Source organism: Schistocerca americana, chromosome X, assembly GCF_021461395.2.
Source record: "Schistocerca americana isolate TAMUIC-IGC-003095 chromosome X, iqSchAmer2.1, whole genome shotgun sequence".
Taxonomy (NCBI): Eukaryota; Metazoa; Arthropoda; class Insecta; order Orthoptera; family Acrididae; genus Schistocerca; species Schistocerca americana.
In genome coordinates this window covers 523,882,514-523,902,090 of record NC_060130.1, presented here as the reverse complement: position 1 = coordinate 523,902,090, position 19,577 = coordinate 523,882,514, and the positions used below count along the sequence as shown (strand labels likewise).

At 42.3% G+C, this 19,577-nt stretch overlaps 1 protein-coding gene across 1 annotated transcript in view; it reads right to left on the bottom strand.

Annotated features, from left to right (window-relative positions):
* Positions 1-18,305, bottom strand: part of LOC124556593 (leucine-rich repeat extensin-like protein 5) — a 60,220-nt gene extending 41,915 nt beyond the window's left edge. Inside the window, exon 1 of the mRNA XM_047130559.1 lies at positions 18,022-18,305. Within this exon, the coding sequence (XP_046986515.1) occupies positions 18,022-18,241 (220 nt within the window). The 5' untranslated portion in view covers positions 18,242-18,305. The remainder of the gene's footprint in view (positions 1-18,021) is intronic.
* Positions 18,306-19,577: the final 1,272 nt, after the last annotated feature.

The following is a 19,577-nucleotide window of genomic DNA, read 5'->3' as shown; positions in this document are numbered from 1 at the left end:
TACACGTTTATTGCACAAGATTGAGCTATTTGGAAGAAATCACCCATACCATATGACAACCAGTAATATTATGTTATTTACAGATGATCAATGGACGAGGCCACATAGCCAGCGAGGAAACAATTAAAAAGACGAAATTTCACTAGCACCAAAAGTAACGGGAACTCAGGTAAAAGTGTTGAAGTAATAGCGTAATAGTTCAGATATCCACTACGAATTACGTATTCGTTACGACGTAGATCTTGCCATAATTGTAATGTCTGTGTTAGTAACTGCAAAAGATTACTGCAATATTTTCCGTTGGATACATCATTTTAGCTCAGACAAACCAGAAGCGTTTATTTCATAAGCCTTTCTTAAAGAATATAACAAAGTTTTTATTTATTAGTTACGCAGGACGATATCATGATAAAGAAATACATTTTAGCAAGTTGGACACATGACCAATTTTTATTTCTCTACAAAACTCTGTCATTGATATATTATAGTTGAAAAAATAGTAAGATATCCTAGACGTTAAAAAGAAATATGTATGGATCATGTAGGTTTTCCACCATATTCAGATAACTATACTTCCATTTCAGGTTGGCGAGCAGTGTTCCTGAAGTGGGTACACATTCTACAACCAATGCAAATATTTTCGATGGAATCCCTACAATTGCATTAATACTCTCAAGTCATTGGGCCTAAAGGTTGCGCGTACTACACACTGTTGTTTGTCTAACCGATGTCTGTTCCATTCGAGAACTGATCGTGACCAAAATGACTGTGCGAGTATGTAAACCCTAAGGACGTGCCACCTAGTGAAGAGGCGCATTTTTTCTGAGACTGGTTTCGTGTACGGTCAGTATCAATGTTACGGTGTTTCGTCGTTTCCGGAAAGTCGGAATTACATCTCAAATGTTAGCATCCACAGCAGCTGACGGCAGAACGGAACGCCTGTATGAGACGTGAAGGATTCTTTGGATGAACGTTTTGACGCTGTCGGAATGGTGGCGCCAAGCGAGCCTCTGCCAGCATCTCAAACTCACCTTCTATCGCTGCGCTTACCTACTTAATCTTTGGGGATTTTGTACCTTTTCGGCAAGCGTAAGAGTACAACTGAAAATCATTTACTGCAAGATGAAGATAAGGTGTAACTATCATGCTGAAAAAATACTACAACTTAAAAGCATTAACAGTGAAGCCATAAAATCATCTTATTGGTCTTTTCTATTTAAGAAACTGAAGAAAACGACTAGATGCACAGTGAAAGGAACGGGAAGAAGAGTAGAAATGACCTGTGGTGCTTTTGGTGCAGCGAATAGCATTTTCGAAACAAGATATTGTTGTGTCTGACAATAAAAGCTCATAACCATCATTTTATACAGGTAATGGTTTTAAAGCGAAAACGATTCAAAAACTGAGTTTTTCTCAACAAACAACCGAGGAAGGTATTTTGGAAACCACGCGGAAAGACAGGAAAATACACAAATGGATCAGTGAACAGACTAGGGTAGAAAACGTAATTATGCGCGTAATGAAAAAGACATGAGGTGGACGGGACATGCAACGAGCTGAATGGCTAGTAGATGGACCAAAAAATTCATTGCAAGAGTCCACGAGGTGAGACGTGACCGAGAATTGAAGTAATGGAAGGTAGAAGAGATGACGTTCGGAAACACGCCGGAGAAATCTGGATATGCGTAGCTGGAAACTAAGGCATAGTCCCAATAAAGCTTGTATGCAGCAGTGGATGTTAAATAGACGATAATGATGATGAATGTAAACCGATGCAGGGCCCGTAAAATAAAAACCGCTGAAGGTACCGTAAGGCCATTGCCTACAAGAGATGATGTTGCTCACGTATGACTGCTGAGTCCCCAAACTCGGCACTAGAGGGACGTGAGCGCACGCCCACATGTCGACAGAGTGATCACGTGCAGGCATCGACCGTGCACTGCTCTCTGTCTTGCTGAAAACGGAGAAATGGTGGCTTCAGAAGAAGAGCAAAAAGGTGTAGTGGGTTTCCTAAAAGTAATTTCAACACAGACCAATGACGCGACAGCATGTTTCCGAATTTCAGTATCATAGCTTAGCCGCCTCTTCTCTAATTTGCGAGTATCATTGTGAATGCAGATTGATGACTGTGCAGTACGTACATTCATTGTTAATTCTCGTACACATACGTCATCAAAGTATACCAAACAGCGCTCTACATATTTCTAGCACCTCGATCATATTGCTTAATTTACGTTCTATCTCTATGTGGATGGGGGTCACAGAACACTCTCATAGTCTTCGGATAAAATTAGAGAATGAAAGACCACTTCGCACTATCTTTGACCAACCCGCCATGCAGCACCGTTACCAATTTAATCTGCAGCCGACCAGAAGTAGACAGCTACATTCCATGTCTCGGGAATGAATGGAGCTTGCTGAGTCCCCATCCATCCAAGTGCACAAGATTTCTCCAGATGCATGTCGAGGAGGTTAGCACTCCTTATCAATGTATAGCAATAGATTTGAAAGTGTTGTGATGTAATACCAGACAGTTAAGAAGAACCAGATACGGGTGATTTTTATGCATGATGGTGCTCCAGATGGATGGAGTTCGAAGCATTTTACGCAACTCAACTACGCTATTAATTTTAAAGTATTGTTCTAGTGTCTGGGATCAGTACCAGGAGGATATTGGTAAGAAGTAACATAAACACATACACTCCTAATGCTACACAGTTCTGCACTTAAAATAGATTATAATGTTAGATCGCTTCAGTTTCCGACCTATCAGTTCCGTGGTATGCAGCGCTGTTAACATTCCAATGTAAGAAATATATTTCCAGCGCATGACATACATCCTTCCTGCGGGTTTCTCTACTTTAAACTATGGTAACAAACTGTAAAATGAAAAAAAAACACTACCTTAAAATATCGATTCTGTGTGATACGTGCTCAACGTAGTTTTCCAGAAATGTATAGTGTCCACTGTTCACATCCAATCACGGTTCAGAAATTATACTTCTCTCGCATCAGTCCTACATAAAATGGTTGTTAGTAACGGAGAATAGCTCTTACAAGGAAACAGATAAATTCATATATGCCGTCAGACATGTGAAATTACACATCATGCCACCACTAACTCTGTAAAAAGACATCTGTCAAGCAGATGTATACATGGGGATTGCTGTGTCTCACAAACACCAAACGCCAACTTAGAATCATCTTAGTTCTCAAAACTTAACTCTCGATTTTATGCCCAAGATGTGACAAGGGATTGGAGTACATCGCATAAATCTTCGAAATGGATGTCCTCTGATGATGGAGAGGTTTGCTGTTAACGATCACAAGTAGCCAGTGCTCTAAGTCAAATACAGAACATGTTCTTGTATATGAGTTGAACGCAACTGATACGTTCTGACAGAACAGCGGAAGAAACGGTCAAATGACCTGCGCCAACTTTTCCCTCCCTCTCTAGAATGCTTCATGAGTATGCCATTAAATCGTACCTCGTTACAGCTCCATATCAATCGATCACCCCGTCCACTCTCTGTTATCCTTTAATGCAGGTGCATGTAAGTTTACAGGCAGATGGTTCTATGTTTTCCTTAAAAGCGTCAGATACAGTAGTAAACTCGCGTGTATCGATGTTACCTCAGTAGACGTATAGTGGAATGCTGCCTCGATGGAAAAATAGGTAACTGTTTCCCTGGTTCCCTTCGCGTCCATGCCGGCGTTTTCTCGGATTCCTCTTGACGCCGCATACTTGTCCCCATATACAAGAACTGTTCTGCGCCAATCAGAAGACACGGAATTCCTTCCTCAATTCCCGAAATTTCAACATATTTTCCCTCAATTTATACGTATTTTCCATCATTTTTCGCAATTCCATCGATTTTTTATGTGAGTTCTACCCATGCGATCATGACATAACCTCTCGTTCCGTGTTCTAAAACTGCTTGTAAATTTAGTACAGCTGCCAACACCTAGCGAAAATTCACTATTTTTCTGATTAGGAGTTGTAGTATAGCACTGTACTCGATTGCATCCACTCGCTTCCACCCACATATTCCGCATTTGCAGTGAGTTTGCTGTGTTTTCTGTATGTCTGTGTATGTGCATGTGTCGCGAATGGCCCCAAGGACCCCGCAGTAGTCACGAATTTGCGTTCGAGTGTGGATCTACCGCGCTCTATATCCAGAGCAATGTTGGGATGTAAATCCACAATATGCCACTTCTGGGATAGGATTTGAAGGTGGATCCACCACGCGTTACATCCGGAGGCGTGTTCTATGTTCGAAGTTGGGCCCACTAGTGGGAGGACTGGGCCCTGCGAGCCATCCACAATACACGCACACACACAGACATACAGAAAACAGAGCAAACGCACTACAAATGTGGAATATGTGGGTGGAGGCGAATGGATGCAATCGATAGAGTGCTGTACTACCCGTCGCGATGAGAAAAATTGTGAATTTGCGCTAGGTGTTGGCAGCTGTATTACATTTACAAACAGTTTTAAAACACGGAACGAGAGGTTATGTTATGATTGCATGGGTAGAACTGACATAAAAAAACTCGATAAAATTGCGAAAAAGATGGAAAATATGTACAAATTGCGGGAAAATACGCTGAAATGCGGGTAAATTGAGGAAGTAATTGCGTCTCTTCTGGTTGGTGCGACAGCAAGAGGAATCCGAAAAAACGTCGACATGGAAGAGAAGGGTGACAGGAAGACAGTTACTTTTTTTTCTATTGAGGCAGCATTCCACTGTACGTCTACTGAGTAACGTTGATACACGCGATTTGACTACAGTGATTGACGCTTTTGAGGAAAACAGAGAACCATCTGCCTCTAAAATTAACATGAATCTGCATTACAGGATAACAGACAGTGGACGGCGTGATTGTTTGATAGAGGGAGAAGTTGGCGCAGGTCATTTGACCGTTTCTTCTGCAGTTCTGTCAGGATGTATCAGTTGCGTGACATAGCCTGCGTTCGACTCGTATACAAGACCGTGTTCTGTATTTGACTTAGAGCACTGGCTACTTGTGATCGTTAACGGCAAACCTCTCCGTCATCAGAGGACATCCATCTCATGTGCGGTGAAACGAGACCATCCTGTTTCGACACATTCCTCTAAACGAACGAAGATTTATGCGATGTTCTCCAATCGCATGTCGCATCTTGTGTTTAAAATCGAGAGTTTAGTTGTGACAACTAAGATGATTCTAAGTTAGCGATAAGTGTTTGTGAGACACAGAAATCCCCATGTATACATCTGCATGTCAGCTGTTCTTTTTACAGAGTTAGTGGTTTCATGACGTGTAATTTAACATGTCGGACGCCGCTGCTATGCGTTTATCTGGCTCCTTGTAAGAGCTATTCTCCGTTACTAACATCCATTTTACATCGGACTGATGCGAGAGTAGTATAATTTCTGAACCGTGATCGGTTGTGAGCAGTGGACATTATACATCTCTGGAAAACTACAATGAGCACGTATCACACAGAATCGATATGTTAAGGTAGTGGTATTTTTTCATTTTACAGTTTGTTACCATAGTTAACGTAGAGAAACCTGCAGGAAGGATGTATGTCATGCGCTTGGAATATATTGCTTACATTGAAATGTTAATAGCGCTGCATTCCACATGACTGATAGGTTAGTAACTGAAGCGATGCAACATTATAGTCTGTTTTGAGTGCAGAACCGTGTAGCCTTAGGATTGCATGTGTTTATGTTCCGTCTTGTCAATACCCTCCTGGTACTGTTCCCAGACACTAGAACCATACTTTAAAATTACTAGCGTAGTTGATTTACGTAAAATGCTTCGAACTCCATCCATCTGGAGCTCCACCATGCATAAAAATCACCCGTATCCTGTTCTTCTTAACTGTCTGCTATCACATCACGACAATTTCAAATCTCTTACTATACATCGAAAACGATTGCTAATCTCCACGACATGGATGCATCTGGAGAAATCTTGTGCAGTTGGATGTGTGAGGACCTGGTAAGCTCCATTCATTCATGAGACGTGGAATATAGCGGACTACTTCTGGTCGGCTGCAGATTAAATCGGTAACAGTGCTGCAGGGTGGATTGGTCAAAGACAGTGCGAAGGGGTCTTTCATTCTCTAATTTTACCCGAAGACTATGAGAGTGTTCTTTGACTCCCATTCGCATACAGATAGAACGTTTAATTAAGCACTATGCTCTAGGTGCTAGAAAAATGTAGAGCGCTGTTAGATATACTTTGATGACGGATGCGTACGAGAATTAACAATGAATGGACGTACGCAGTCAATCACCTTTGGATAGCTGTTTGGAAACTCTCCACAACGCCGCCAAATCCTTCCACTTTCCTTATCTTGTAACTGCATTTTATTTTTAAAAATCCAATGTGTGTGGTGTGTTACGGTAGCAGCAGTAACAACATGACTTATACCGTGCGCCGTCCAGTTTTCTGTGGGAAGCAATCGATCAGAACGTGTAAATGTCAGTTTAGACCCTGACACAGACCTTGAAGTCGAGGCGGAAAAAACAAAACGTACGGCAGTGTATGAAGTATGTTACAGTACAAAAAGCAATGTTTCAAATTACGACACAGGGCCACATGGAGAGTCTCTTCGACTTTCAGTATAGTTTGTGGGATACGGTCATCCTTCTACAGAATAGGCGTTGCAGATTTAAACTGGTCTGTGCAATGGATCAATAGCTGTCTGTTTAATAGGATCGTCACTTGTGCTCGATGTCAGAACGCAGACAGTAATTGTTTTCGATATCTGGGAGGAGTGAGATGCGGGAAAAATTTTATCGAGTTCTCAAAAATGGTTAAAATGGATCTAAGCACTGTGGGACTTATCTGAGGTCATCAGTCTCCTAAACTTAGAACTACCTAAACCTAACTAACCTAAGGACATAACACACATCAATGAAAGAGGCAGGATTCGAACCTGCAACCGTAGCAGCCGGCCGGCCGGAATGTACAGGGTGATCAAAAAGTCAGTATAAGTTTGAAAACTTAATAAACCACGGAATAATGTAGACAGAGAGGTAAAAATTGACACTCATTCTTGGAATGACATGGAGTTTTATTAGAACAAAAAAAAAAACAAAGTTCACAAAATGTTTGACAGGTGGCGCTGGACATCAAAACTGCTACCGTGACGGGTGAGAGGTACGCCGATATGTTACAGAATCGCATCATCCCCAGCCTGGCTGATAAACACCTGCTGGAACGTACGATGTTTATGCAGGATGGCGCTCCACCCCATATTGCTAGACGCGTGAAGATCTCTTGCGCGCGTCCGTTTGGTGATGATCGTGTGCTCAGCCGCCACTTTCGTCTTGGCCTCCCAGGTCCCCAGACCTCAGTCCGTGCGATTATTGGCTTTGGGGTTACCTGAAGTCGCAAGTGAATCGTGATCGACCGATATCTCTACGGACGCTGAAAGATAACATCCGACGCCAATGCCTCACCATAACTCTGGACATGCTTTACAGTGCTGTTCACAACATTATTCCTCGACTGCAGCTATTGCTGACGAATGATGGTGGACATGTTGAGCATTTCCTGTAAAGAACATCATCTTTGTTTTGTCTTACTTTGTTATGCTAATTATTGCTATGCTGATCATATGAAGCGCCATCTGTCGGACATTTTTTGAACGTTTGTATTTTTTTGGTTCTAACAAAACCCCACGTCATTCCAAGAATGTGTGTCAATTTGTACCTCTCTATCTACATTATTACGTGATTTATTCAGTTTTCAAATTTATACTGAGTTTTTGATCACCTGGTAGTTTGGGTTCGTACCACAATGCAGTAGCAAAATCCTCCTCCTACTCCCAGTTCCCATACTGTCTTTTATACTACATCGTGCATCAGGAGCTGGCTTCGTTTGGTGCTGACATTACACATCGTACAGTGTGGGCTACGACATGTTCCCATCTCCACTGAATGGTCAAAACATGGTCCTCTCACACTAACTCAGGTCACCCTGTTTCTACATGGTTTGCAGAAGGTGGTAGATACAGCTCTCTACGAATTCTGCTCAGGTCCTACTTAAATTGGAACGATTACATGCGCAAAACTGCACAAATGGTGGCAGTTGCAAGAGGCATAGGAACAATCTAAAATTTTACTGCAGCTGATAGGTTCGGAAAGGTGACTCGTTTCAGGATACGAGAGTTCCAGAAATTTGATTCACTATTGGCTGTAATCATTAAAGGACTTCTCCATACGATCCAACGCAGGTATTTGTTTGAATGGAAAGACTTGATTCCAAATCCCAGACAGCATTTCTGCCGGAGAGTGTAACAGTAGAGATCTGAAAAGCTAGTGTATATTTCTTACGATCTCAATCAGCACACCATCTACAGTTTGTGATTCGTGCCACTCAACCATCACCTATAACTCAGTGGATATAGTGCAGAACCTCTGACATATCGGTTTCATACCATGTTCCAAGGCCGAATCACTTTCTAAATTCAGTGATTTTATTACGAGGATGCATCGTTGGTTACGCACAGTTGGTCTGATAATGTACAATCCAGTGACCAACGTCTATATTCAGTGTCACGGTATTTGTCTGGAAAAAGCCACTTGATTCGCAAATAATACCATACCTTAATTTATAAAGCATGTATAACTTTTAACATGGATACTTGCCTGCACCTGTAGAACCAAGACTGCTTGTGACAGTAAAATATAGCAATTGTTGCGATCGTGTTTTTTTAACATCTGGCGGATTGTAAGACGATTACACCTCTCTTTCTAAGACACAGTGGTACATTTCGTAAAGAGAAACTTATGAGACATGTCCACCCATTGTTGAATTTATCTCAGTATTATTTTGTATCTCCAGCAATCAGTTATTGGCTGAGTATTATACTTAGTAGTACAGGATGCGTGATAGGTTCGCCTAGAGCATCACGCTTATAAAGTATGTGTTTGTGTTCCGATATGTGCAAATGAAATGACTATGTGCAGTCTTAAGGAAGGTATGGATTTGATGTGGAATACTGTGATAGCAATGGGGAAGAGTACGTTAAGTCATAAGAATTGTACATGGTACAGATATTTCTATTTCCAGAGCCACAGTCGTCAGCAGGGTGTGTTTTTGATATTTCGCTCATTGTCAGATGTTGTTTAATTGAGACCGCAGTCGTAACATTTGATTGTAAGTATAACGATCAAATATTCCTAGAACGATTCTGTCTAGGGCTGTGTGGCGTGCCGGCGGTGGCCTGTGGCGGAAATGATTCAAGTTTCCAGCTAACGTTAGGAGCTGTCCTAATGGAAATGCCTGTTGGGATGCAGGAATGTAGGTGACTTAATCCAGTCCTCCTCTAGACGACCGAATAGCGAACTATTACTTAGTATGTCTTGGATGGCTTTCGGGGTCGTGCAGAAATTTGAGAAGATTCAATATGGATGTGTGTTTGTGCTGGAACATTATTCCCTCCAATTTAAATTGTCTGGTTGACTGCCTGCCGCTGTGGCCAAGTGGTTTTAGGCGCTTCAGTCAGGAACCGCCCTGCTGCTACCGTCGCAGGTTCGTATCCTGCCTCGGGCATGGATGTGTGTGATGTCCTTAGGTTCGTTAGCATTAAGTAGTTCTAAGTCTAGGGGACTGATGACCTTAGATGTTAAGTCCCATAGTGCTTAGAGACATTTTTTTGTCTGGTCGCCTGCTTCTTCAAATTCGTCATCTTTATTTGCTTGAGAGACCATCGACTGTGGTATGCGTATCTAGCAGGTGAAAACCGGGTGGAAGACACGTTTGCTGGTTCTCTAGACATGAGAAACACTTTAGCTGACTTTATGAATTATCTGGATGGTTTGGGACCCGTTATATCACCGACATCGACATTAGCAAGTGGAAATATCAGTTTCCTCTATTTTTTTTCGAGTTTTCACAGAAAGGTCTTCGCAGACGGGAAAATCCATTATGACATGTATTTGCACTGGGCCATTATTCCCTCCTATGTAAGTTGTATGTAAGTTGTGCGATTGATTGCGTACGCTCGCAGGTTCGAATCCTGCCTCGGGCATGGATGTGTGTGATGTCCTTAGGTTAGTTAGGTTTAATTTGTTCTAAGTTCTAGGCGACTGATGACCTCAGAAGATAAGTCGCATAGTGCACAGAGCCATTTGAACCATTTGATTGACTGCGTCGTCACATTTCCTGTCTTCATTTGGCTGGGAGAATATCGATTGTGGTGGTGTAGAGTGCATCTAGCAAGTGAAAGACGGGTGGAGGACGCATTTACTGGTTCTCTAGACATGAGAAACACCTTAGTTGACTTTGTAAATTATAAGGATGATTTTGAATCTCTTATATCACGACGTCAGTATTCGCGAGTGGAAATATCAGTTTCTTTTATTCTTTTCGAGGTTTCACGTAAAGGTCTTCGTTGATGAGATCAGTTTCTAGTCACTCAGTGGTTTACAGCACTCTGCACGTCGCTAAGGTCTTAGATTTCTAGAGAAATAATATCCGGTCTATATCATCGTAATTATACTGCGTAATCGATACTGCTAAGCAATCGATATTGCTATGTGCTTGATATCGAGAAGTATCATGAAAATGGTTGATATTCTGGCAAACCGTGCGAAATTACATATGTTTTAGTAATCTCAGTGAGTGGAGAAGGGTGTGGAAAGCAAGCAAGCAGGCATGTCGGGACCAGAAACAGTAATGGATCTGTGCCAAGGGGAGCTGAGCCTAACTTTGTACAACAGTTCTGAGAGTGACTTCGGTCCGCTGAGGGCGCTCTGGTTACGTGTCGAGGGCGGATGACTTGTCACTATCGGTTGTGGTGGAGGACCATCCAACCTTGCTGGAAAATATCTAGTACTGCAAGGAGTGTATATGATGCATATGCTTATGCTGTCTGTCTTAGCGGTACACGAGGTGCGACAATAAAGTAATGAGACTGATTTTCTTTGGAAGATGTGGCAACCCTGCAGACTTGCGTGGGAACAATATCTTTGACCTTGGTCTATAAGCTGCTTCCAATCCAAGCGGCACATCGATGCAACTGCTCAGTCGTGAGATGTGCTATAATAAGTTAACACGTGTTTGTGTCTGTCGTTACGGAAATAGAACTGCATAATATTGCACAAAAGTATGCCATTTCTTTTTGCATTAAACTGGGTGAAAGCACGACGACAACTTACGTTAAACTTAAGAAGGCTTTCGGAGAGGAGGTTATGTCAAGACCTCAAGTTGGCATAAAATGTTTAGTGAAAGCAGAACGGAAGTTGAATATGAAGATCGCAGTTGACGACCATCAGCATCACAGATGGATGTCAACTTGGCCAGGGTGCGTGAACTCATATGATCTGATCGAAGATTAACCATGAAAATGATTGCAGAAGAACTGAACATCAATCGAGAAACGTTTCATCCAATAATAACCGAAGATCTTGGTATGAGAAAGATTTTTGCAAAAATGGTCCCCAAAAGTCTCACACCACAACAGCGAGAAACACGGAAAAATGTGGCAGCCGATCTGTTAGAGCAAACGGATATCAATCCAGAATTGTTGAGCCATGTTATCACTGATGATGAAAGAAGATTTTTTCAGAACGATCCACAGACGAAACGCCAAGTTCGCAATGGTGCACAAAGGGACCACCCAGAGCAAAAAAAAGCTCTCATGCCAAAATCAAAAGTGAAATGCATGCTTGTGTGCTTGTTTGATTTCAAGGGAATTGTTCATAAAGAGTGGGTGCCTCTTGGACAAACAGTTAACCCATATTACTACAAAGAAATTTTAGAAAGACTTCATAAAAGAGTTCTTTGTGTCCATGCCTACATTGCTAAAAAATGGATTCTGCATCATGATAATGCGCCATCCCATACTGCTCTATCAGTACAGCAGTTTTTAACCTCAAAAAGAAAAAAATGTCGGTACTACCAAGCCACCTTATTCACCAGATATCGCTTTGTGCGATTTTTTCTATTTCCAAGAGTCAAAACGGCGGTCAAGGGACACCATTTTCAAACAACACAAGATGTCCAAAAAGCTCTGACAAGGGTCTTGGAGGGTATTACAGAAGATGAGTTCCAGAAATGTTACCATCAATCGCAGAAGTGCTCGAAAAATTGTGTGCAATCAGAAGGGAACTACTTTGAAGGAGACGACACAAACCTGACTAAAACGGGAAGCAACATTTTTTTTGCACATCAGTCTCATTACTTTATTGTCACACCTCGTATGTACGAATATTTGATGCTTGATAACTGTATGAATTATGTAAAATGGACGATTTTGTATGGTGTAGGATTCGAATTATATGTTTACTAAATCGACATGGCACATGGTGATATATTTCCAGGTTGGCGATCGTTTTCACGCTCTAATATTCAAGCTTCCATCCTCAGTGGCAGAGCAGTGTAAATGAGCAAGAGTTTTTCTGTATCTGATGATTTGTAGGCCTCTTTGCAGGGTTTAATTCTCGATGCATTATGGCGAACTGTACAAACGAGTTTTTTGCAATTGAAAGTCTCATCTGCAGAAAAAAAAGGTGGACAGGGCTTACACACCGGCGGCATCAGCAGTTTGGCGGGAAAATTCAGTAACAGCTAACAATAAGGCTCCACCCATTCACAAGACATCCTTTCTCCCAGGACGTAGGTGCCCCTACATAGCTGTGAGAACGTTTGTGTTTTGGAGATGTTTGTTGAAATCAGGACTTATCGATGTCCAGGAAGGGTAAGATGTGATGGACAGGGTGCTCCATTAGGACCACCAGGAAGATTGCATTCAGTGTTATTCTGAGCTATTTTCGTAAACAGCTCCTGTTAGGGCAAGAATTTCCATGCTGACAAGATGAGACATCACAAGGCAGGTAAATGGATGCACAGCCAGATGCAGTTCGTTTGTCCCATTAGGATTGCGAGGGAAAAAGCAGTCGATGTCATTCTGGGAAGCATTGGAACAGATTTCTATAGTGTGACCTGTTACATTAGCATCCATAGGTAGAGAGGTTTAGCGCGAGCAATGGTAAACATGCACGCACGGCCCACAGGTTGACTTGGCGCTTATTTAAATAGACATGTGATGTCAGTATAACACTCGAAGAACTGTAATTGTAGGCTCGACTTTCACCTGCCGTCGGCAACAGCGTGACAGCAATAGCTCACGTCCGGCTGGCCTTGCAAGGCGCACGTTGGAAGAATTCTCTGATACGATGCGTTTTTTACGGGCACTGTGTGTTTGTGTACTGCATTATTTTCGGGTGTTTAAGCGTAGTTAGCGTGTCTGTACAGCGTTACACATACATTATTTCACTGATCTACGAATAGTTTGCACATCTGTATGCTGTGTACTGCATTATTCCGTTAATTATGAGTTGTCTGTGACTCTGCACATCAGTGTACTGCATTATTTACGAGTAATTTGCAGGTCTGTAGACTATTTACTGCGACCTCAATGAAGTCAGGGTGAGTGTTTTGTATCAGTGTAACAAATACACTATGTCAAATCCGCCCATACATAAATTGTTCCCTCCAGACTGCCATCTTGTATTACGTTACAGGAAGGGCGATGGCACCCTCAGTGGTGGTACTGTGTACTGGTTCAGTTGGACTCCAGAGCTAATGGTGAATACACTGGATGGAGATACTGCCTCATATTCTTTAAATAAAGACTGAAAATAAAGTCTTATGTCCATCACGACAGTTCAGTCCCGTCTCTGGCCATCCTGATTTAGGTTTTCCATGACTTCCCTAAATTGTTTCAGGCAAATGCCGGGATGGTTCCGTTGAAAGGGCACGGCCGATTTCCTTCCCAATCCTTCCCTAACACGAGCTTGCGCTCCGTCTCTAATGACCTCATTGTCGATGGGACGTTAAACACGAACCACCACCACCATCTTATGTCCATCCAATCCAGCACAGGCTGACTCATATTGCCACCAATTGCTAGGAAGAGTTGGCAGTTGGATGACTTAGGTTAGTGAGGGTACCCGAAGTGACCTTTTTTCTCTCTATTTTCTTAGGTTAGTGTGTTGCATTGTCCAGCAGGAATTTGAACTTCTCGCCATTTTCTGGGGGAGGCAGTAGGGGAGGGGGGAGGAGAGGGGGTTAGGTTAGCAGAGGCAGCCCAAAAGACGTATTTTTCTGCCAAGATTGGAACTTCCCATATTGATGTCATTGCATCATTGATATATTTACCACCACCACCTGGGATACACCATCTTGAATAAATTTGGCAACAATGCAGACTGGGGCGATGCTGGCATTGTTCCACTACTCTCATGTACTGACAGACAGGGATCGTCTAGTGTCACAGAGGATGGTCGTAAAAAATCGCATGATATCAGAGGAAGAAATCACTCACGAGTTCCAAAGTGCTAACAACAGCGCACTTAGCACAGTAACTGTGGGTCAGGAATTAAGAAAACTCGAGTACAATGGTCGAGCTGCTCCTCGTAAGCCACACATTTCTGTAGTCGGTAATAAGCGACATTTGAGGTATTGTAAAGTGCTACTCAAATAGACAGTGGATGATATGACAGAAATGATTAGGAGTGATGAATCACGCTATAACCTGTGACAATGCGATGAAAGGGTTCGGTTTGGCGAATGCTTGGAGAACGGCATTTGCCATCATGTTTAGCACCATCAGTGAAGTACAGAAGAAATGATGTTGCGGTATATAAGTGTTCTTAGCGATAACGATGTGGCTCGCATAAGTAAGCTCAAGAAAATGATAACTGGAAAGTAGATGAACACATTTACAGCATTGTGTACTGTATACAGTAGAGGAATAGTTCAAAGATGATGACTGTATCAGCATGAAAATGCACTCTGTCATTAAGCATCATCTTTAAGGCAATAGTTTGTAGACAACAATATTTCAGAAATTGACTGGCCTGTTAAGATTGGCGACATCAACCCAATGGAACACCTCTGGGGAGAGTTAGGACACAGGCTTCGCCCCAATCGCAACATCAGGCTTCACTATGTTCTCTGCTCTCAACTCTGGAGGAAGAGTGGGCAGGCTTTTCTCCACAGGCATTCAAATAGTGATTGATAACGTCTCAAGCAGAGTTCAATCCGTCATACAAAGTGTTTCAAAATTCATGTTACACACTTCTAGAGATTGTAGAAGGGACTTAGTACAACCAATTTGACACAGGAATCCATATATGGGAACGTCTTCCAACGACGACACAGAGAGTCGAATTTACAGGCTCCGGCGCCCGTAAATGTTTGTATATGCATTATGATTCCATGGCGATGTTACAAACATTGTAGGATGTTGGAGATGGATAAATGTATTAATCTGAGGTAAGGGTCCCTCTACCAGAAACGAACGAGTGGAAAATTATAATCGAAAACCGTTGTGATTCCTCCAACAGTGAACTACGTGTTCTGGTACTGTTGTTGCTAAGACTGTAGGGTAGGCAACTTTCAGTGGTGGTAGTATGGACTAAAACAAGGAAAAAATGTCCTGTAAATATGGATCTAAAATGCCTACCTGAGGATCTATGAGCACTTGATCATTTTCGCTACTTTGAAACATGCTTCCTCTGTTGAACAAGTATTCCAGTTTGTAACATCGTCACCGAATCATCCTGTTTATACAAACATTTAAGAGCACCGTTGTGCTTATAACTGTGACGCTCTGTAACGTCGTTGGATGACGTTTCGTACATAGGTTCCTACGTAAAACTTGATCTGCTAAGTCTCCTCTACAAGCTCTAGAAACGTGTAACATGAATTGTGGAACACCCTGTATGAGCGATAGTAGCCATAGGCCATATTAAGGTCCACTAATAGGTGTTCAGATATTTCTGATCAGATAGTGTATTTATGCTGGCAGTTTATCGTGGCAGTTTTAGGTTGGGGTATTTTGATCTATGATTGCTTAAGATACTAGTCAATTTGAGCTCTAAGAGCCACGCTTGCGACACTTCCCACGTCAGCAAATAATTGCGCTGCAATCGTTAGTGAGTGCTTTGTGTATTTCTCTCTTCGTTGTGTTGTGCGTTGATAGGCGTTCATAAGGAGAACACTTACTCCGCCCTCACCCTCCGGAATCTGGAGTACTGAGTTTTATTTATTCATATACTGAATGGATAACTGACAATATTCTCTGGAGTACTGGAAGTTTTTTGTGTCACGTATAGAGTATACTTTTCTTGGAAAGATACGTCTTGAAACTGGGCAATTCACTGATGTTCACGCCCTTTCCTCCAGCTGAATAAATGACTTCCGACTTACCGCGTCTGCGTTGTCCGTCATTTCTATTCGTATTTTGCAATGATCCATGATAGGGTTCGAGTACGACCCTCACATGACCAGCAGTTCTGCTTCCTCAGGCGAGCAGAAAACAGACGTAAGCTTCGAGAGCCGGCCGAAGTGGCCGTGCGGTTAAAGGCGCTGCAGTCTGGAACCGCAAGACCGCTACGGTCGCAGGTTCGAATCCTGCCTCGGGCATGGATGTTTGTGATGTCCTTAGGTTAGTTAGGTTTAACTAGTTCTAAGTTCTAGGGGACTAATGACCTCAGCAGTTGAGTCCCATAGTGCGCAGAGCCATTAAGCTTCGAGAGGGGGCGCGGCTTGTGCTCCCTCTCCGCTCCTCTCCTATCGGAATTTCGGAGCTCTCGTTTGTTTACACAGCGGCTGACTGCCAATACATAGCGTCAGCACTATACAAATGACTTATTTAGTTATCTCCTTTCCCATAAGAAATTTGCAATCAATTTCAATTGAACATTCTTTGGTACACAATACGTTATAATAGCAGCGTTTACAGGTATAATTACAGTAAATGTGCTATAATTATCTCCGTAGTGTATTTGACGATGTTTTCTGGAGCAGCTGTCGAAGAAGACATGTAGAACTTGTTGAAGGAAACCATTTTCATCTATGACTCTCATTGTACTTTAAGATGAAACTGAACTGACAGTCAAAGATGAAAACATTACCCTTCAAACAGTGCTAATGTATTTGTCAGTTATTACTTTGTCCGCCTTAAGCATACTGCAGTTTAAGAAAGTCTTACACTAAATGCGTTTCGCTTTTATTTAAAAAGTATCATCAATGGTGGTTGGTGTCAGTTACTCCTTTTTATAGCTTCTGAAGTTGACAGGTTTTCCCCTCGTGGTTAACTGAGGCTGTCGGCAGAACTTGTCTTCCGTTACACTTCATACACGTTGCCTTTATAGATATTTTTATGGTGGTTGCACCTGTTTTTTTACTGAGCATAGTGTATTCATGTCCTGAAAAGAGGGTGAAACCATAGTACGTTCGTTTGCTTGAGCTTTTGCGAAACTGAAGTGTAAATGACGCGAGGGCAGCAAAGAGAAATCGGATTCCTGTAATAGAAAAATAGTGAAGGGAGAAAATGTAAGCAAAAGTTCTCGACTGCAACCTATTCCAAGAACAAAGAGACAATCTGTCGATTTTAAAACATGTATACAGAAGGAGTAATGAACAACAACCACCACTGATAACGCTTTGTAAACAAAATGTAAAAAAAGGCTGGTTTTAAACACTCTTGAATTCCAGAACGCTTAAGACAGAGAAAAACAAATAACACAAAAAAACACTTATTGCAACAGTTGACAGGATGAAATTTGAGTTCAGAGCAGTTTACGAATTTAAACGTAAATAAAGTATATACCAAAAAGTATTATGAATAAAAAGAATATTCAAATAATATGCAATTTTGCTATAAACTTTACGTTCTCCAATTTTTCTCATTTTGATCTGTCTTCTTCAATTATCTTACAGAGCCATAATAGTAATTATTCAACAGGCTCAGTCACAAAACTAAAATATTGATATACAATTATCATGACCGGTATCACGTCCGCAAGTACAAGCCTGACCGTGCAAAATGATTTTGCGCAAGTAGTATCTTCAGCAGGTGCATGTATATGTAAGACGTTCATCAGTTTCTGCGAGCTTCACGGAAACAAAGAAAGCTTTTCCGTAACAAAGTGGAATGCACAGGTAGCCGCGCGGTAAAGCTTGTACATGTGGACGGAGCCTTGCTGATTTACTCACCCTTATTCATGAAGTACTGGATGACTCTTATCCAGAAAAGTACAAGCTGTTGGTACTCTTCCTCCTCTTCAATAATACGCTGCCGGCGCTGGCGACGAGCAATACGCGCTCGTTTAGCCCTTTTCGTGCGCAATTCAGGAGGAACATCTTGGTCGACTAGCTTTCGTCGGCGTGGGTTCACGCCGCTGGGCCCCGCAACGGCAACCATTTGCTGTGACATATGCGAAAAGACGCTCTGACTTCAATATGATAGAGAAAGATGCGCCGCCTGGTTTCTGCGATGCCTCCCACAATACTGCCAAGCATTTTGGGTGCCGCCGCGCGGTCCCAGTGCTGCCGACGGCAGCGCCGCTCGGCGGGATTCGGCGCACTCCACGCAGCGAGGCGCCAATTCAAAACGAGCAAACGAATTCGGCTTAACACTTTACAAAAGAAAACAGTGACCATAATCATTAGCTGACAAAGCCAAATTTAAAGGTTTTCGGGTCAATTAAATAACTATGGATTACGTTTACGAAAAACTAAAACTGGAGCCATCACACAGGAAATTTTGTGGGGGAAGGCGAACCGCAGACTGTATTTTGTTGGCAGAACACTTAGAAGGTGCACTATATTTACTGAAGAGATTGCCTACACTACTTACATCCATCGACATCTGTGGCACTGCAGCGCAGTATGGTACAATTACTAGCCTATATAGGACTGACGGACAGAATAATAAAAAATGTTGAAATGTGTGTGAATTCCTAAGGAACCAAACTGATGAAATCAGAGTGGATTACAGAGTAAGCAGTCTGGCCATTGCAGGGATCAAGCATTGTCATGTGACAGTGACATCTGCATCTGTTCTTCGTAAATCAGCATTAAGTGTGTAGCAGAGGGTACTTGTAATTGTATCATCGATTAAACTTCCCACCAATTATATTCTTTTTGTTAACGAATGTAGCGGTGGAAGAATGACTAGAGATATGGCCCGATGCGAGGCTGTCATTTCCCTAACTTTCCCTCTCCCTCTCTGAATTCACTCCTCCTCGTGAATAGTACGAATTTTAGGGACGTGTAGCTCCCTTACGAACAAGATCGCGTATAAAACACTAAAATGACCAATTATTGAGTTTTGCTACAGTGTTTGGGCTCCCCACCAGATCGCATTAAAGGAAGAAATGGAAAAAATTCAGAGGCGTGCTGCTAGATTCGTAACCGGCAGTTTCGATTAACACGCGAATATTATGGAGATTCTTCGTGAACTCCAATGGGAATCCCTGAAACGGAGACAACACTACAGAGGAAACTTGCAGAATCGGAATTTGCGTCTGACTGCAGAACGGTTCAATTGCCGCCAACGTACAAATAACGTAAGGACCTAAAAGATAAGAAAAGAGAAATTAGGGCTCGTACGGACGCATACAGACGGTTGTTTTCCCTCACATTATTTGCGAGTGGGACAGGGAAAGGAATGACTGGTAGTGGTGCAAGGTACCCTCTGTCACGCACCACGTGGTGGCTTGCGGAGTATGTGCAGCGTGTGGACAAAAATATGGGAACATCGCAAACGC